Source organism: Pieris brassicae, chromosome 14 (assembly GCF_905147105.1).
Source record: "Pieris brassicae chromosome 14, ilPieBrab1.1, whole genome shotgun sequence".
Classification (NCBI taxonomy): domain Eukaryota; kingdom Metazoa; phylum Arthropoda; class Insecta; order Lepidoptera; family Pieridae; genus Pieris; species Pieris brassicae.
Genome location: NC_059678.1, coordinates 5,176,338 through 5,197,300, shown reverse-complemented (window position 1 = coordinate 5,197,300; position 20,963 = coordinate 5,176,338). Strand labels below are relative to the sequence as shown.

The following is a 20,963-nucleotide window of genomic DNA, read 5'->3' as shown; positions in this document are numbered from 1 at the left end:
TATCACTCATTTAAATTGTTCAAATAAAAAGCGCCTGACAAAATTTATTAGCAAAGTCACTCGGCTTATTTTTAAATTAGCGTGTCTATTTTGCATTGATTAGTGTCTACATATCGTGCGCGTGTGCAGCACATGTCCGGACAATAATTATAATTAATTAGTTTTTTCGGTAAGTTAATTTATATAATAATAATAACTTTATTTTATCAAAATCACTTTAAAACTACTGAAGTTTTTAAAAATGTTTTTAATTTTATTAATATAGTGAGTGAGATAAGCTACATAAGATTACATTTAGATGAACGCGTTATCTGGATCTTAGGACCTATGGGATTGATTTGAAAAATTTCCTTGTTTAAATGTTTTACATTTATTGAGGACTACGATTTCACCCTTGGTGTGGAACATAGATAAAATGTTTAATGATTTGTATGTCGTAGCCAACTAGATTAATTAGCCGCTCAATTAACAGTCTAGCCTCTTAACTAAACAGCGCCGTTTAACTAGCGGCCTCAAACATATTCAGCCAGTTGATTAAACAGTTAGGCAAATGAATTGGATCGATGAAGTTTCATAACTTGCCTAGCCTGTTGACTGTTAATTTAAATTTAGTTCCACTGTCTACCAATCTAAAACTCGAAACGAAACTTCAAACTGTCAATATGGCGTCGGAAAACCACAACTTTGATGGTATTTTACAAAGTTTAATGAAAAACTGTAAAAAAGTGTACTGACAATTATAATCTAAATTTATCCGTGGCCGACTCAGCCTTTTAATTTTAAAAGAAAAATTTATTAGGTCTGATGTGTCATTTCTTTTATTTCTGACACCTGACCACTCTATCGTACGAATAGCCTAAGTATTAGCCAAACGGTACGGCTGAATACTTTGAGGCCGCTAGTTAAACAGCGATGTCTAGATAGATTTTTTACACAATTTGCAAGACAGATAGTCTTACACGTAATCAATTTAACAATCGCTCAGCTTATCTCTATAATAGTTTAAATAAACCCCTTAGCTTGCATAATCTTCAATACCACAAAGGTAAAACAACTTTAAACCATTGGCTCGGTACACCCAACTACAACAAAACAGAATCATTGTTAAATCATCTAATATAATTTTTCCTTAATCCATCTTTTCATGCAACGCACACTTTTGTTTCGTCTTCCACAAACTCACACAATTACATAGTCATCATAATATATTCATATATTTATTATTTTTACAGTATCCCAGTTTTTAAACCAATTGTGTTAGTTAGTTAGTTACCCTTGATGAAACTTTGTAAATTTAAAGAAGAACGAAGCTTTTTGAATTTTGATTTTTTTTGTCTAGTTCAGAGCCTAGGCTGTTGATTGAATGGCTAATTAATCTAGTTGGCTGCGTCACGTATATTATATATATTTAAATCCAATTCCGGAAACACGAGTTCAGTTAAAGCCAAGGCGTTGCAAAGGTCACCTCGTGATGACATTGTATTGGCACACTTTTTAAATGACGATAAAATCTCTGTTTATATTTGCAATAAAGTCAAAAAATGTAAACCTATCATTACAATCTACCTAAACTTATGACTGAGTAATTTTAAACTAACGTAATTTACACTGTTCTGTAAAAACCAACACGCATATATAAAACAATATTCTTAATCTTAATCGTAATAATAGTAACTGTAAAAAATTTGGTCCCTGTGGCAATCTTGGCATTGCATCGCTGTATTCAGATCTAAGGTCACCCGTACTACCGATAGTATTATGGTTAGAGACAGGAATTTTGAGTATTATTTCATAATTGTTTTTTCGTCCTAGAGAGTAATTAGAGCCCCTCATGACCATGTCTTTTAGAATCCCTTAAACTGCACCAAGACTTGTTATACAGTGACTTTTCGGTAGAGTATATTTTTGGTGTGGTCCGAAGTAAACAAGAAGTTATTATTTGAGAAATATTCATTTCGTAAAATTATCTTCAATACAATCAATAAACAACCATAAATAGCATGTGTAACGCAAGGTCTCATCAGTACCAATCTATTATGAAAAAGATACAACATGTAGATTTTTTCCAATATTAATAAAAATTAGTAAAAGAAAGACAATTTTCTTTCAAAAACGCAAAATAAATGATAACTATTTTTGCAGCTGATGACCCCACATAACCCCTAGTTGCGATTGTTCCACGACTTTTTGGCCACCCTGTAAACTAAAAAGGATATTTTACATAAGATGTCCAATAACACTACTTACAGTCTCTAAGGGAAGACACTTTTGTGTTAATTTTTCACTTACCACACTGATCGCCGGCTTCTTCTCTTGGCCTCTTCCTTGCCGATGAGTAGGAATGTCTGCAATGGCACGAAATAAATTGGCAACAGTTGGAGGAGGCCTTCGAGACAGAGGCTGCATCTTAGTTAAAATTGTATTTATTATCTTTATTAAATTTATGTCAACAATGTGTAGACGAATAAAGGCTTAGTAAAATTATTGTTGGGTTTTTCCAAATCACAACTTCTTTATTCGTAACACTTAGTAAGTAAGATCTGCGCGGGGACAAATGACCACTTTCGGTCACAGCGACAAATCGACTGAGAGCGTTAAAGTACGTTGGGCAGGACAGGGAACGGATAGATATTTCCTTACTCTTCGCACACAGCGTAACACAAAATGGCGTTTCTAGTTAAAATTGGCAATGTGAACTATCCATTGCATTTTCGTTACGTTACGTTCAAATAATCCAACCATAATGATGTAGAAGATCGGAGGAGACTGATCCGGAAGATCTTCTTCAATTCAACGTAGCCTTTCCTCTCTTTCTTTTCGCACACAAAATGGCGGTTTCTAGTAAAAATTGTCAATGACAATTATCACATTGTATTTTCGTTATAGTAAGCTATACATACCGGCAAACTTTTTGAGCATTAAACAAGGGGGTGGGGGAAAGTTTGCGCATTGTACACAGCGCGGGACACAAACGTCAACTGATTTACCAATCACGTCATCCACACGTCACTCTACTGTGATACCTAAAAAGCTTTCTGCGCAGGACAGGGCATTTAGTCAAGATATCTGTACTTCTGTACGGTATCTGTACTAAAAATTCACCAAATAACTTTAACATCGCAGCAGGCAAGCTGCAACTCCCGTCGTGTTCCTAGCTTGTTTTCTTCCTTAATTTGAGAAGCCTACGGGACGACAGTCATCCCTTGGACATTTTAGTGGGTTGCCGAAGGAGTATACTGTTTAAACAATTGAAGATCCTATCTCTCAAAGAGGAGATCAGGAGTCGATTCCACAGTTCCAAAATGAATGTGTTTAGTGAACCGTGACTTCTGGAGTTTTGGAATTCCGAATTCTGGAGTTGATACAACTCGTACGGTGATGACGAGGCAAGTGTTGTATCAAATCCCTAATCAATACAGGAAATTTGGGTAAATAAAGTGTGTATAGCTGTGAAAATTTATTATTTTATTAATTAACTAATAAAACAGAAACTTTTACATTGAATTTCGCTCACAGCAGTATGCTTCCGTCGTGCCTTTCAGGCGTTTGAACACCCCTGGACGGCGCAAGTCGAGTTCGGAGTTTCCGTTGCGCTAGTTGTGGGAAAACGCCCATTCCAGCCGTGCTACGCTCGCCAAAACTGTCCGAGCTGAGCTGTAAAGGCCATTATATTCTGATGAAGCAAATAAAGCTTATTATTATAAATGGCCAATTAAAGCATTAACTATTTGTGTATTAAATTGCTTTTAATGGAATTTTTAGTTTTATATAAATTCAATTTAGCAATTATATCGTTTTGCAATTTCTCATGGTTAAGTTTGTAATACGATTCATATAGAACCGGTATTATCTTTAAGGTCATTTGATGTGTTATTAAATCAGCTTTAACTTTAATCTAGGATCTTGTATGATAATTATATATTATTAAGTTATATTTATTTCCAATATATATATGTACAGTATTAACAATAATCTACATAGTAATAATGATAATTAAAAATTGATAAAGATTTATAAAGAAAATGTAAAAAGTTTGTCCCTTTGTACACTTATTGAAGCAATACTTAACAAACCTCGTGTTAGGTGGTGGAGGCATACTACTCCGGACAAGGCTTTGATCGCGTTGCTGTCTGAGGTGTCTAGTATTTGTTGGAATGATCATATTTATCTAATTTTTAGCCATAACTTATTTCCTAATACAAAATAGAAATGTGTGCGTGTACTAGTGTACACACGTAAGAAGTGAAAATTCTTTATGACCTTATTTTTTTTAAAAATGATCTACTTTATGCAACTTTACAGAATATTGTCTTTTGTTATTAAGCTTTTACACATTGAAAGAAAACACTTTAACCACCACCGTGAACACGCACGCTTTAAAGTACGCGAAACGTCGGAAAAATATTATATTATGTACAATAATTATAAGTTAATAATAAGACTAAGTTTTCCTTCAAATTTACAGAAATTAGTATAATAAAGTTAAATAAAATAAAGTTTAACAAAAGGCTTTTATCATAGACATGAGTACAAATAATACAATTATTACATATCGATAAAAAAGTTTCACTTCAAATATCTAAATATCTCATGTATTAGTGAATATCTTTTACAGTTAGTATGTATCAGGAAGCTTATCCGGTAAAGGTTTTTTTGGTTATATTTGTTACATATAAAATAACAATAATGTTTATAAATTTCATATATTTTTATCATATAGTATATAGTAAAATTATACATAAAAAAGTTGCCGTACATTAGTTTCTGATCTTACAGCAGTAATAACTCGGTAATTCTTGAAATTTCAATAATTACTTATTTATTTATACGAATATTAACTATAATTTTTGGACGGCATAATTATAAAACATTACATATTGTTACGAAGACGGGTCGACTGCAATGTTTCTAGATTTTTCCACTACTTAGAAAACTTTTCAGCAGGCTGTAATATGATTTCTGACCGTTTCAGGAGAGGGTCAATCACATATTAGAAAATTGTAATTTTCATAATGTTACCCTAGTTTTCAGGAAGCTGAAACCTTTTTTTCAGTCGGTTTCAGAACATGTGTAGTAGAGTGGTACAGTTTTCAGGAGACCCGTTTTCAGGCGTTTTCAGGCCTAGGTATACCCCTTTGATGAAGGAATATTCTAGACCAAACTTTCTAAGTGTGAGACAAGGAAAAAATGATACGATCGAGAGAGAGAGAAAATCAGAACTTTCTCGAAACTAGACTGAGCACTCTAAAACGCCGTACGAGAAGGACGGAGCAACGTGCGAAAGAGACAAAGAGTGCGGACATTCTAGAATTGTGCAATCGCTACTCAGTAGCAAGCCCGCCTAGAGAGTTAATATTGTTTAGAATTATTCCCAGAGATATATAAGCGAGCCGAAACGCGACTAGTCACCTTTTAGTTTGGAATGCGAGAGAAACACCAAAGCGATAAAGTGCGAATAAAGGGAATATAAGTGATAAAGTACAGTGTGAAGTGTGCATAAGTGAAGTAATTAGTGATTGTTTTTGTGTGTGTAATTAGTGCATCTCTGCAATTAATTTGTGCCCATAAATACCTCATTGATTTATCAAGAAATAAACCTTTGAAGAAATCTACGGCATTTTCTATCCGATCCCCTAGCTCGTAACAATATTTTACAGTTTACTGCTAAAGTATCTGTATATGTGTAGAAAAGGAATTACACAAATGACATACAATAAATAAACTACATTGCTTCAGCAATTATCGTCGAATTTTTGTGTTTTGTGAGTTTGGTTTTCCGAATACATTATAACAAAGCCGTACATTGATAATTAAAATTTGATTTAGTCGTAATTTTTCATGTTCCTGAGAAATTCTATTCACCTGTACCGCTCCGAAATGACGGTATGGTGCTCAGAGTTAGTTTCTGATATACTTCCAGACTTCTAAGCGTAATTCACGTTGGTTCATTTCACAGGTTAAATTTTTCCATGGGCTGGTAGTCTAGTAGGTTAATGCTGTTCTGAAGTCACGCTTATTCTTTGGTTTATTATTGTAGAGATTTTATATTAACTTGGTAGTCTTATAGGATGGTAATTACCTATTTTTAAAATAATGGAATCTTTCTGTTGGCCTTAAGGGCATTTACAGCTCAGCTCGGGCTGTTTTGACGAGCGTAGCTCGACCTGAATTGGCGTTTTATCCCGCGTAATGTTGCGCACCTCATACATGAGTCACCTCAAATGTCAAACGCAAAGTTGTCAAATGTCGCAACACCTCAAACACCCATTTTGTACTTCAAACTCGTTGAGGTACTACGAACGCGGGCGAGGCGCTGAATGTGATTATAGCGATGAGTCTTATGTCATGAATGAGGGAAGGGTTGAGATCAATTGTTTTGTCTTATCCTCCCATCCCATTAGGACAATGACAATAACTAAGAATCGACTCTGATGAGCAAATATGTAAATCGGTATTTGAGTGACAATGACTGTTCACTGTGACATGAGATTATTGTAATTTGTTTTGGTTTGCATAAATGACTTGACTCGTTCGTAATTCTTACTTTCGCACGGATTCTTTTTGTTATTATTTTAATTTGTTGTTTGTTGTAGTTATACGCTATTTGTCCCTTTTTTTTTAATAAATGCCTCTTTTTATGTATGTCCTCAAATGAGGTGGTACAAATGGTTTGTTTGTCCTACCCATCACTAAACTAAGGCAATTGCCTATGTTGAGCTTACTATTCTATATACTTTGTAAATGTATTGTAATATATACTTGCTAACTATTTGGTATCGCGTTTTAAATATCAATGAGGGCAACGCCATCTGTTGATGACAATAATAAACAAACAACTATTGTCATTCGTATAATACTAAAAATTTCAGGTAACTTACAACAAAGAGCTGCATGATCAGTAGCATGATCCAGCGTGGATGTTACAAATGCCAAATACATGTTTAGAAGAAGTGAAGATTTATGTTGGATTTGGTACTATCTAGTACCGGTGATCTGGTGCTATATTTTACGAATAAAACAGGGAAAATACAACTTTTTAAATCTGTTTTAATTTTATTTTAATTATTACTCTGTAGGTTAAGAATATTGCTGTATATTAAAAGCTGTATATTTGTGTGTTGGAAATAAATATCTATTGTAAGAACGGCTTCCTAGATAGACACAGATTTTTTTTCAGATCCAACGAAATGCTGATTCATCTGGCGATAGTGTTCTCACTTTTGGCGTGTAGCAAATCTCTAAGTGAAGGTATTTTATTTTTACTCATATAAATTCAAATTCAAAGTTTCATATAGTTCTGGCCAGTACAACGCTCAAAGCTCCATCATTCAGGCTTCAGAAAAGAGCTATTACTCGAGAATAAATTAACAGGCTTCGTATTACATGGATCTCAATTTTTACAGTAGACTGCGTTGCGAAACTTGGTTTTACAAGTTCTGTTTTTGATGGCATTTCTTGTATTTGCGTGAGTCCCAATTTCTTTTATCAACTTTACAGGAGACAGCTGCGCCAAAATGGACGGCTCTCCTGGAGTTTGCAAGGCGATAAACGACTGCCCATACGCAGAAGATGACTTCAGAAGGCATCTCAAGCCAATGGTAACGAAATATTTGTGATTTTTTGAAAGAATGACTCACCCAACCTGACTCTTCCATGCATAAATCTTCAAAACCATTTCTCAGAGCAGACATGCTACTGTTGACGAGTCCAGCCCCTAGAACAATGTTCTTAGAGTAGATAATCTTATATTTTTTTAATTTTTCAGACATGTGGATACACTGATTTTGATCCAGTCATATGTTGTGGAGAATCAGTTGTGGTTACCACACCTAAAATTAGGGGGAGGTCTAGGGGAAGGTGAGTCTAAGCTATATTTATCTTTGGCCAAAGATTTGATCGAAGTTGCTTAAACTGCCGGAACTGCTTAAATGGACAGGAAATACTAAAAATTTACTCCCAGTTCTCAAATCAAGGGCGCAAAAAAAAGTTCCAATACTTTCAGTCTTTTAAATCGACCAGCTTTACATAAAATGTTTGTAAACTTGCAACCTGCATCATGCTCCTCATCACGTCATTATACCAATTTATTAACCTATGGTATAACATTGGTACACGAACTTCTACGGTGTGAAGGCAAGTTCTTCCACTTGTCTCTCATCCTTGCTACCATTTTCCAATCTCCGCTATCCCTTTTCATGTTACCAGGTTTCTGGTGAGTGTCCTCTCTTTCTTTCCACTGGGACATTTCAAGTTAGCGTCTTTTTGACTTGTGCGTGTTGTTCCCACGAGAACGTAAGTGCGTGCTCCTATTTCACCATGCTTACTGCTGATAGAGGACAATTTTTATTTCCGTTTATTAGCATAGTTATTTTCTTAAAGATGTCATGGTGTAATGTTTGCAGCTTCTTACAAACATTTTGTAAAACAAAAAGAGTGCCGGAGAGTTTATTGCCAGTTCTTCTCTTACGTTCTACGCACTTGATTTGGTAACTGGCTGTAATTGTAAAATTTTGTTGACGTTCATAAGTGTACATTGTTCTACCTAAATGAATAAATGATTTTGAATTAGAATTTTGCCATGACAAACGCGGGCAATGTGTACTGGCAAATTTTTAACAGTTACACAATAATTATGTGAATTGAAACGGAAAGCGCATACTTGCTGGGAGAGATTATCACCGTTGAAACATATCCTTTTATCTTTGTATTCGACTCGCACTGTCGTCAACAAGCTCTATTTAATTGTATAATAGTTCTATAATATTTTTAGTTGAAATTTGTCCATGTATAAATAAATGAAAAAAAAGGGCATGCCTGCAAAATTCACATGTCAGAAGTGAAACTTCTTTGTAAATTAATTATTATTAAGGTAAAAGCCCCAATGGATGATCATGTACCAGTATATGATCACTCCACGTATTTGTGTATCTATATTCACACTGTTTAAACACTGTATACGTGCTAATGATAATATAAATAAATAAAAACTGCGTTTACTGCACAAGACGTTATGCGACAGAATTGCCATCTAAAGATCAAATATGTAACTAATATATATCAACCAATGGCGTGTATTTATTCTCGATCTCCCTTACTCTCTCTCAATCATTCTCACTACTCTCCCACCTCTCGCTCCACGCACTGTGCGTGATGCAACGTTCGCTCTATCTCACTCTCTCTCTCGACCTTTCTCACTTGCTTGCTACTATCCTACTCTCGTTCCATGCCTTCATACTACGTTCGCCCTTTCTCACTCTCTCAATCGCTGTCTCCCTTTTCTTGTCTTGACAAAAACGCTGCAAATCTTCGTGAAGTTTCCGTAAAAATTTTACCCTCATGCGCCTAAAGAAGTTACACTTCAATAATTCGATAATACTTGGTGGTTCAGTTGGTTTCTCGAACGGGTTTCACTGTACAATAGGAAATGTATTATTTATTTTATCATTTCATTATTGGTCACCTGAACCAATTCCAACCAATTTCAGATTCTATTAAGCTTTGGAATGTGTATAGTGTGGTCCTATGTAAATTGAGACGTCGCGTTTTTTTTTCAGAAAAACAACCACAACGGAGCAACCGAAAGAGATACAATTTTCGTTGGAATGTGAGAAAGCAGAGAGAAGAGGGACAAAAGCGTATGATAGTAAGTTTCTAGCGTTTGGTCTATTTAAGCCTAGACTTGTGTAAGCTATCGCTGAAGCTTAAAAGGAGTACTAAGAATATCCATGACCCTAAATCCCCTGCATCATGAGCACACCATACACACCATCACAAAACACAGCTATTAGGTATTAATTAGTTAAATTGAATGATTTTTTTTATTCCTTTCGTAAATGTTTGAACCTTTTTATAATGTATTCCATCTTTAGTGTTGGCCAAAAGGCTTCAACGTGCGAAGCTCATCCCTGAGGTCATAGAACCCCGGGTGTGCACCAATGAAGTGTGTGTGTCAGACACAGGACGCTAATCCACTTGCCTATTTGACAAATCATGAAACAGATACAGAAATCTAATTTCTTTTTCTAACACATATTAATATACTTATATGATATAACCAGTTCAGTGTCAAGTACTTAAATTGAACCTCAATTTCAGAATGCCTTGAATACCAAGAGAAATATGTGTACCCGTGCCGTCCAGGGCCTACCACTGGTAACATCAGGGTTGATGAGTGTTCTCGTAAACCAGAACAGCTAGTCACAGGAGGAGAAGACGCTTATGAGGGGGAGTTTCCTCATATGGTGAGTTACATTCCAAGCCTGCGATATCAGAAGTTAAGAAAAGTGTTATAACCCTTAGTCTTAGATATGCCTCATTATACCTAATAAGTAGATACCTGATACGTAGAATTTAGCGTCTTCATGGTGTTTTCTTCAGCGTATGGACGAGTGTTAAATGCTCTCATAGAAAATCCATTCAGGCACAAATCCGGGGTTTGAAACTACGAACTCAGGGATGAGAGCTGCACGCTCAAGCCAGGTCAGCACTGCTCAAAACGGCATTCAACTTTTTTTGAAGATACTTCATGCACAGTAGAAAAAGGCGCTATAATCATTGATCTTTCGAGGAAGGGAGTACTGTCCACCTTAAAGGGTGACCTCCAACTTAAAGGGGGGATGATTGACCAGTTCAACGTGACTGGATGGCCCCTTGGGAACTTGGGCCGTGGCGCCAGGTGGCAAAGATTTTAAATGGAATCCCGCTGATGGCCTTAACAACTCAGCTCAGTAGCTCGGTCATCATGGGCATTTCATGCGACTAGTGCTGGGGCGTCTCTTGCGAGACACAGATCTTGGCTTGGGCCGTTGCGGGGTGGTAATTTGCCTGAGGTGCAGGACGAAAGCTCACTGCGTGGACGAAGTACGAAGGGACCTCACCTTCCCAACTGAAGGTGGTTTTTTTACCCTAATCTGACTAGTGGCTCATCGCTGGTATTTGTAAAATTGCTGATGTCGCTACAAGTCCAAAGATTTTTATATCATATCTTCATTCGTCTTTTTCGAATGGCGTCTATAATGAAAAGAGACCTGGGGTGGAACTGATGATCCTCTTGACCTATTATCGAATTAGACGGAGCGATTTGTCAGCCCCTGACTGTTTGTGTTGTCGTAAACTTCTTTATCAACATACATAGTGCTTGACTAATAAGATGATGAATGATGAATACATGATGTATTTTTTTATAATTTCCAGGCTCTCCTGGGCTTTGGCAATAATGAAATAGTATGGATGTGTGGAGGTGTCATAATAAGCGAACGGTATGTCCTCACAGCAGGGCACTGTACGGTCAGCAGATCTCAGTAAGTAGAGTTTTTTGCTGTTTTATTAACGCATCGGATTTTAGACAAACACAGCACATTACAAACACAAGTTTATCGGCAATAGATGGCGTTGATAACAATTATCATAGTATTTTCTTTTGTTAACATAGCTTTTACACATTAAGAAAACACTTTTTAAACAGATTGAAGCTATGTATTATTATAAACTTATAATTATTTACATATATCTTTTAGACGTGGTCACGGTGACGCACGCTGTAAAACACGCGAAACGTCGGAAAAAAATTAAAATAATGTATATATTTATAAGTTTATAATAATAATACATAACTTCAATCCGTTTAAAAAGTATTTTCTTAACAATTATCATAATTTCAAATTACAAAAACTCTCTATGACTGACCTATGAAACAAGCAATTTAATAAAAAAATTAGTCATTTACTTTAACATATGACTTACAGTGCAAGAAAAGAGCGTACCAATTCCTAAAAGGCTGGCAACACATAACGCATTTTATAGTATAGGGCAATAACTATATTTTATTCTATTTATTTATTAAAGCTTACCACATACATTGTAATTAATCTACTGCATATTTTATATAATCTTGCATCTAAAATGTATGACAATACAAATAAACATAAGTGTTTCAAATAAGAAATTAAATATTACAACCACATAATACAGATACAAAGAAATAAATAAAAAAAATCATCAGCCAAACAGCGAATAAGGTTCGAGACAGGCACCTAACAATGGTTCTCTAAAACCGATCAGCCCACTAGAATACATCCAGCTCCGGATAAGCACTGTTCAATCCGTTGAAATCGCGATTAATTCGAAAAAGAGGTGCTTGGACTCTTAGGTTAGTTCTTGTAGGAGGAATTTGGAAGATATTTCTGAGTAGCCCTAGGGAATGAGTAAGGAATGACAATTTTAATACCATGTAAGAGGTAACTGCTCTGTGTATGGTTATTTAGCAGTTTATATAAGAATGTAACACCGGCTAAAGTTCTTCGATCGTACAGTGATATGATTTTAAGTCGCTGATGGTACGGCCTATGTGAAAATCCTCTGCTTATAAAAGCTAGGTGTCACGTAAAAGATGCTTTTAACCATTGCGAATGAATCGCATGTTCCAATGTTTAAAGAACTTTATTTCTCACACAAAAAAAAAATTAGAGATACACGTCCCTATCATCGTCCTAATTAAGTCCACTGGCTTAAATGTGTCTTTAATGCCCTTTTGAATTGGTTAAACGTGCTAATCTAATTCGAATTTTCGACGGTATTGGTTAAATAATTGCACACCACATACTTAATTGACTTCTTCAAACAACTGACTAAAAACTTGATTAAAAAGGTTGGCGGGTGCTAGTTATGGTGACTGGTCGTATTTGAATTCGTGTATGGGGTGATGTTAGTTATTTTTGACTATGTATTTGCGTGTTGTTCCTACGAGAATGTAAGTGCGTGCTCCTATTTCACCATGCCTCCTGCTGATGTCATGTGGAACATGGTGTGATGGTTGCAGCTCCTTTTACTTTTGCAGCTCTTAAAACTTGGCGATTAAAAACTTATTGCCAGTTCTTCTCTTCCGTTCTACGCCCTTGATTTGAGAACTGGCAGTAAATGTAAAATTAGAAGCATTTTATGTACATTTCTGTTTTTGACGTGTGTTATCTATATGAATAAATGATTTTTTTTTAATTTGAACTTTTTCTTGCCAGTTCTTTTCGCCCTTGTCTTGCAAACTGGTAGCAAATCAAAATTTAGAATCAATTTAACATCTTTTCTGTTGACGTTGATGAGCATCTTGATTATTTCAATGAAGAAAGTTATGTTAAGTTTGAGTTTGCGTACGGGTCGTCCAAAAAGTGCAGTCATCGCAGCCCATGCAAATGGGTTTTCCTTTTTAGTTGGTGCATATAAGGAAAAGTATATTAATACTTTAAACAACAGGAGGTCGTATCTATCAAGGAAGACCATCACCGGGAGTTGATTCACAATTCACTCGTTCATCAAAGAAAGTGTCTTGTCTCTCTGGCTGAGACGCCATTTTAGGCGGTATAACATCAGGAGAGCGTCCTGTTCTATAAGAAAATTTCGACCGTGTAAATGATGTTTTCAGTGGTCCTGTTAAGAAAATCCGAGTTGGTATATTAAAACGAAGTGATGCCGTGGATTCGTCTAAAGAATACAATGTGGTGGCGACCAAGCATCCAGAATACCATCCTCCGGTGAAATATCATGATATAGCATTACTACAGACTGACAGAGAGTAAGTACAGTTTACTATTTGTCTTCACGTTTTTTTTATAGAACAGGGGGCAAACGGGCAGGAGGCTTTAAAGTTAAGGGATGAAGCTGTCCATTGATACTCTTAATGCCAGAGGACTGGCGAGTACGGCTGGCCTTTTCTTGAAGGAAGTAAAATTGGTTAGGAAATGCTTTAGTGGGCAAATTGGATAGTGTGATTCCTAAGGAAGGTTTAAGTGTATAATTCATTGTGGTTTATGTAATTTAATTGAATTACGAGTATCGAAGAAAAATTGCCATAGTTGCAACGCTCTATGTTCCAATTCGACCGTGATGCTTTTGCATAATAGATTACCTTCACGTCCGGTATGAATGCGAATAACTCAAAAACTTCCTCATGGATTTTGATACAGTTTACATCATTGGATAGTGTGATTCCTTAGAAAAGTTTCAATATATAATGGTTTTAGGTTAATTGACTGAATCTAGAGCATCGAAGAGACAAGCAAGACGCGAAAAACGTGCCAATATCGATCGCAACGTCTATGTCTGCAATTCAACTAGGTCTCAATATTTGGGCTGATTTCGCCTTGGGATCATTTAAAGACTCGACATTGAATTCCATCCCTGACTACTTTAATTGCTTTATGAATTGAGATAGATAGACAGAGGTTAAGGCAGTGTTAGCCTAATGGCTTCACCGTGCGACTCTCATCCAGCAATGGAATTTCTTTCACGCATTTATAATTTGCTCGAACGGTGAAGGAGGAATCTTGCCGTAGACCCAAAACGACGGCGTGAAACAAACAGGCTGATCACCTATTTGGCTATTAGATTGACAAATCATGAAACAGCAATCTGTGGCTCTGACCTAAAAAGCTTGTAACTACTGATTTTTTTTTCAGAATAGAACTTAACAAGTACGTCGTGCCAGCGTGTCTTCATGATGGTGGCGCGTTATTCAACAACAGTGCAATCGTTACCGGTTGGGGAACGACGGTTTTTAGACATACGGATCGCACGGATGTACTCCAAAAGGTATTTTGATTATATAGTCTGTAACGAGGTAGTGAAATTCGTATTATAAGGAAAAATGGAATGGTCCAATGGTTTAAGTATTTATGTCAGCTGACATCATTCCACCGGTACCCACACCTCTCACTCCTCAATCGACAGGTCATGTCTAAGCGTTGTGATGAGTAAAGAGGCATCTAGAATGGACTATCTGTTGTCCGGTTTCTGTCCAGCGCCTATTCTTCAGTGTCTCCAAATTCTCTTCGCTTCTGCGCATTGTATGGGCGAAATAAGATTTAATGCGCTGTCAGCATATGGAGTTTTTTTTCGTACTTTTAAATAGTTAATTTTCATCTTGCAACCTATAACTTTATTCTAAATGTTTATCGAGTTCCTGTAAACCCCAGCATAACCTTATATTTCATAGCCGGGGATCGAATCGTGGGTATATATGGTTAGTTAGAAATATTTCGTCATGGCAGTTAATGTAGCCGAACGGCGGATCAAAATTCCTTAGTAGTATGAATCAATAAAAAATTTGTAATAAAATCCTGGAGTTAGGGAAGAATTATGGCGCTAACATGACCCTGCTAAGATCAGAGGTTCACGGTGTTAGGATTATCTGACAGCTATCGGGCATCATCATGATAATTAAGGGCTTCAAGAAGTCTCCGCCACTTTGAGAGGAAGCCAGAAGACAGACAGTATTCAAATCTGATGTATTCTTTTTTTCACACATACATAATATTATTCTTGTGTGCTGTTGGTGATGTAGAACAGCTACGTCATCCGTGTCAGCAGTTGGTCAATATTCAAATCTGAAAAGTGATTATATTTTCAGGCAACGGTGGAGGGATTTGGAAATGGGGAATGTGAAAAAAAGTTTAAGAATATTCGGCTAATGTCAAAAGGATTTAATTCAACAACCCAACTGTGCTATGGAGATCGAGTTTCCAACAAGGATACTTGTGAGGTACGGCTTTTTCTTATGTTACAGGAGACCAACAAGCAGGAGGCTAATCTGATCTTAAGTGATACCGCCCATGGACAGTCACATGCCAGAATGTTCGCAAGCGGGATGCTGCTCTTAGTACGCTCGTTTCTTGGACCCTAACTCAAATTCGGAAATACTTCAGTGGGCAGTTGGTTCCACATTGTGGTGGTGCGCGGCATTAACTGCCTTAAGGCTGGTGAGAGGTGATTCGGATGGTATTTTGTATTTTGCTTTGACGATGATGAAACTCAGCAGCAGGTATTCGTCCGAACAACTCTGAACCCTCTCCATAGTAAATGCGGTAGAAGATGCATTGATGGATTGAGCCGAGACAATTGTTGTATCGCAAAGGCATAACAGAAGGTTTTTTTCTATGTTAGTTTACGAACGTTTCAGCCCATGTTGTGGCACAGTGTGACACAGTGACAGATATATCTGAAGTTTTAACACGAATTGAATATAATCTAGTAAACAATATTGTCATATGGAAGAGGGACACCTAGGAAGAGGAGGAGAGGAAGAAGAGGAATTCCTTATTAATTATTTCTTATGTGTATAGAAAGATAGTCTATTGGTTGGTGCACAGCGGGGGATCGAACCTACGACTTCAGGGGTGAGAGTCGCACGCTAAAGCCACTCGGCCAACACAGCTCTGTCAATTACTGTAAAATCCTAAATTTTTCTTTTATTAATCACATGATTGTCTAAATTTGTATGTTAAAAATAGCATTATATATACTTATATTACTGCTTTATAACTAGATATTTGTTTACTGCCATTTTGGTAAAACTGGATGTTGCGACCTTCGCTTCTATATGACTCAAATGTAAACCCCTAATAATGTTAAACTTTGAACCTTACTCTTTGCCGTTGATCAACTGCCAACTTTTCAAAATATCCTTGGATATAACCTGGAACCAGTCATGATCGAAGATAACCTGCGTTGTTAAAATGAAATTACTTTCACCATTAAAAATAAACGCCTATTTTTAATGATGCAGAGGCATTGTTAGAAATGCGTCCAGTTGTTGAATATTGTGTTAAATGACAATTTTAAAAAACGACTTACACTGAGCATTGACTTGTTTAAGTTAACGCGGAAGCTTAAAATATTTAAAGAAATTACATAACGCCTAACGTCACACCCTCATGTACATAGCTTCACGTATGCACACTCAGCATCACACAACACAGCCAAATTAAGTATTACTTAGTTAAATTGAAGAATTTTTATTGATTTTTGCATTTCGTAAATTTTTGGATATTTCTATATATGTACTCCATCTTTGGCTATATCTTTAGTTATATCTTTTATTGCTGGTTTGCGAGTGACGTACTAGATCTTATTTATGCCATTTTAGAGATTTCTAAGTTCATGTCAGATATGTTTTGCCTAGTACTCGACCTCTGACGGAGTCTCCTCCAAATTCTTCAACTTCTCCCTGTTCCTTGCGACAATTTTCCATTTTTTTCCCGCTAAACTTTTCATTTCGTCTTCCCTTGTTTTTGGTGGGCATCCTCTCTTTTTTCTTCCCACTGGGCCATCCCAATAAAGGGTCTTTTTGACCCATCTGCCTTCACAAATGCCGCCAATGTGACGTTCCGAAATATACATTTTTAATTTCAGGGAGACAGCGGTGGACCCCTGCAAGTGAACCATCCAACTGTCCGCTGTATGTACTGGGTGATTGGGATCACCTCCTGGGGCAAATGGTGCGGTATAGCTGGTGAACCAGGCATTTATACTCGGGTGGAACATTACGTACCCTGGATCGAGGAAATTGTTTGGCCTTAGATACATTCATTATGTATTATACTGTTAGGGACTATGTTATATGTTGTCAGTAAAAAGTAAACTGTTTATCGACGATTTTGTATATAATTTTGAAATAAAAAAAAATTCAATAGCAATAGCTTTTTAGTTCTGGCCCTCAGATCTGTTTCATTTGTGAAAAGGCAAGTGATCAGCCTGACACACGCCACACTTTTTGAATCTAATGCAAGTCGGTTTCCTCATGTTTTCCGTTCGTTCGTTCTTTACGCGAAGGAAGGAACATGGTGCACAGCAGGGGTTCTACCACCTCAGTGATGACAATCGCATGCCGAAGTCATCCTTGGCACTGACTCATGGCGATCGCACTATACAAACAAAATCAGTATCAATGCCGGAGCTGGAAGATAGCAAGGTGCCTGTATTAATTTCAGATTAGGCAACCTTACCAACCCTATTAAAAAAATTCGTCATTATACATTTGTTTTGCTTTCAAAGGAAGCTCTCATTGAATCTGTGAATAATAGAGACTTGCTTGGGTTTGATTTTTCTTTGATAGCGCCATTTCTGGATCAGTTATAAAACTATTTAGATGAATATAGATGCATAAATCTTTGTATATAATTTTATGTTTATTGATTTTTGTTATAGTATAATATAATTTAAAATATAGTTTGATAAATACCAATAGGACAATAATGCTTGGCAACATTTTTCATTGAAAATCTCAGCTTTCAGTGCCGTTTAGAGCCTTTCACCGCCATCTGTTGATCAGTTATGGAACTATTTTTCAATTTTATTTTATGCCACAAATATAATATTTTATTTATACTTGTTAATTATAAGAATTTTCGGAGTGACAATCATTTTATGAAAATAAAATAAACATTTAGAATGAAGCTACTTGTTTTTTATTTAAAAATAAAAATTTGTGCCTGTACTAGTGTACACACATAAGAAGTGAAACTTCTTTATGATCTCATTAAAAAAAAATTATCTACTATATAGTCCGGTCAATTTAGACACAAAAATAGTAGACTAATAACAAAAATTCCCGAAAAGTCAAAAATTGGTGGAGAGCTGGGGTTTACAATTATAAATAAAGTTTTAAAAATCCTTTTCGAAAAAATTTCTCGAAAACGGTAAGTTTTATCAAAAAACGTTTCAAGCCAAAGTTTATATCTTAAATTCTCTACAAAAAATGTCTATATCATCTTTTCTCTTCCATTGCTGAGATATAGCGAATCTAAAAGTCACATTATATATGATATGCACACATCTGCATGCCACCTGTGAGGTAGTGTCCTCGGCGCGTTTTTTTTACCGTTGTTTTTCCGTATAGGTCATGACAATTTTTGGATAGTTTAAGGAAACATGCCCGTTAAGTTCTAGAACTTAGAGTAATAATAATAACGTAACATCTAGACCTTATTATTAATATTGATTATTAGGTTAACTATTGTTTTTATTTCTTTACAGATTTTAATCTGATTCATACTCTTGAAAGTCTACTTCAACAGTCATGTCTTCTTCAATTTCCTCTTCTTCCTCATCCTCTTGCAGGATGTTCATAAATTGTTCAAGTGTGGCTGAGTCATTGGTATCTTCATTAATATCACAGGAATCTTACTCTATTGTACTCAACTGAACATTTGAGCAAGACTGATCTGGCAATTGGTACACGCTCCAGAACACGGTAACCCGACTTATACAGCCACATTTGGCACTGCAACCTTGTTTGCATTTGCAAAAGATAGTGTTGAGGAGTAGGTGGGAGTAAAGTTTCAATCGGTTCTAGAGGTTTTTCTATCAATTTCCAACCCGTCTTTTGGGTTCAGTTGATTGCCCAGCCATGTTTGAATACTCGATGCAAGTGGTGAATATCAGACGCCGATGTTGGAGAAAGACACGATAGTTGTACATGTTTCGCGTATTTTTTACAACAGTTAGGTATCGGTATTCATCAATGCTAGTATTTTTTTGGAGCTCCATAAACCGTAAGAAGAAAGCCAATTAATTCCGTAATTATTGTTTGAGGAGTGGAATCAATTTCTATAAATACTTTAGCGCAGTCGCTCAAATCTTTTTTTTCGAGTATACGTTTTACCCCATCTGTACATAGCTGACTAGATGTCAAAGCCGGTTAATAAAATAAAATAAAATATAGTTTTGGCATTTGGGATAAAAAGATAAACTTTGTGAAGAATATATTTCTGTACGCTGTTGAGCCCGTTTAGGTTTCAGAAAATAAATAATTGTATCCATTGAAGTCCTTGCAGTGAGTAGTACAAACAAATCAACATCTTCACCAACTACAATTGTTGTGTTTGTTGCATTAAATTTTTCTATTGCTGTTTCAATTATGAGGACATCTGCATCATTTGGAGTTTGATTCACTGCAATATTCGCAGCCGTTAATTTGTCACTCAACATGGAAATGAAACGAGATTTATTATTAATGTTAGCGAAAGTTTTTTGTCGTTTCGCTGGAACTGTCATAAATTCATCAAAGATAATCTCGGAGCACGTTGATGTTTTTGCAGTTCGAAGACGTTGTCCTGCAGCTTTAATATTCTTTTTCTCACTTTCTTCATTGGCTTCGCTGCCACAAAATAAACTGCATTTTTTAAAACAATAATTTGAATCTCTTACTCGCGTTCTAGTACGAGGTGGACTTTTTTTGAAGTACTAGCCTGTTCTTCCTCACGTTGTCTTTTTACAGTAGCGATTGAAGCTTTCCGGATGTATGATTTTCTGCAAACCACGTGTATTGTAATGGATTGAGTTCTAAAATACTCTGTAAACTCATCACCTCTCGATTAAAGTTGGAGCTCTACGATCAACCACAACTGTTTCCTCTTCAGTTAAAAGTTTATTGCAAATAAAGCAAAACTGACCAGATGATTTCCTAAGCCAGGTGGGTATAGGGGATTCAGTTAGAAACTCTCTTTTGAATAAATGTTTTCAGAATAAAAAATAAAAGAGACACGAAGAGATGAGACGCGGATACTTTGTCTATACGCCATTCATGACTGAGCGTTTTTCAAGTCAATTTTGCCACCGCCATGTGGAACCAGCTGCCTACTGAAGTATTTCCGAACCAATTCGACTTAGGGTCCTTGAAGATAAGAGCGTGCCAATTCTTAAAAGACCGGCAACGCACTCGCAAGCCCACTGTCATTGAGAGTGTCCATGGGCGGCATCACTTAACACCAGGTGAGCCTCCTGCCCGTTTGCCCCGTTTTATATAAAAAAATTATTATATATAAAAGTGGCTTATATGTGCATATCATGTATAATGTGAAGCACCGCGATATCTCAGAAATGGTAAATAATACAAATTTTGTAGAAAATTTTAAGATCTATAACTTTGACTTGAAACGTCTTTTGATAAAACTTACTGTTTTCGAGAAAAAATAAAAAAAAACCTCAAATTTTGACCTTTGACCCCGAATAACTTTTGTAGCTCACATAGTATCGATGGGAATGGGTTAAAACTTTATTTTTAATGGTGAACCCCAGCTCTCCACCAATTTTTGGCTTTCCGTTGACCGGACCATATATGATATACAGAAATTGGTTAAATAAAGTTATATAAGATAAAGTTAACAAAAGGCTTTTATTATCATATGAATACAAAT

The 20,963-nt window shown here is 36.1% G+C and overlaps 1 protein-coding gene across 4 annotated transcripts; it reads left to right on the top strand.

Moving 5' to 3' along the window:
* The first annotated feature begins 105 nt into the window (after nt 1–105).
* On the top strand, nt 106–17,462 carry LOC123717974 (coagulation factor IX-like). 4 transcript variants are annotated; one of them, XM_045674278.1, is made up of 11 exons: nt 106–169; nt 7,178–7,248; nt 7,498–7,598; nt 7,766–7,857; nt 9,555–9,643; nt 10,096–10,241; nt 11,194–11,300; nt 13,415–13,564; nt 14,448–14,580; nt 15,398–15,529; nt 17,179–17,462. In XM_045674278.1, the coding sequence occupies exons 2-11, from the start codon at nt 7,188–7,190 to the stop codon at nt 17,344–17,346; spliced, it is 1,179 nt and encodes a 392-aa protein (XP_045530234.1). In that variant the 5' UTR covers nt 106–169; nt 7,178–7,187; the 3' UTR covers nt 17,347–17,462. The 4 variants fall into 4 exon arrangements, with proteins under 4 accessions (XP_045530234.1, XP_045530237.1, XP_045530235.1 ...); XM_045674279.1 differs by having other exon boundaries at nt 133–169; nt 7,166–7,248; XM_045674280.1 differs by lacking the exon at nt 106–169 and adding an exon at nt 5,748–5,762.
* The last annotated feature ends 3,501 nt before the right edge of the window (nt 17,463–20,963 follow it).

Excerpts from the sequence above, each read along its gene's own strand:
- LOC123717974 (XM_045674278.1), top strand. The coding sequence starts at position 7,188 with ATGCTGATTCATCTGGCGATAGTGTTCTCACTTTTGGCGTGTAGCAAA. Across the intron at positions 7,858-9,554 it reads AGGGGGAGGTCTAGGGGAAG|AAAAACAACCACAACGGAGC; the intron begins GTGAGTCTAAGC and ends TTTTTTTTTCAG. Across the intron at positions 15,530-17,178 it reads CCAACAAGGATACTTGTGAG|GGAGACAGCGGTGGACCCCT; the intron begins GTACGGCTTTTT and ends TTTTAATTTCAG.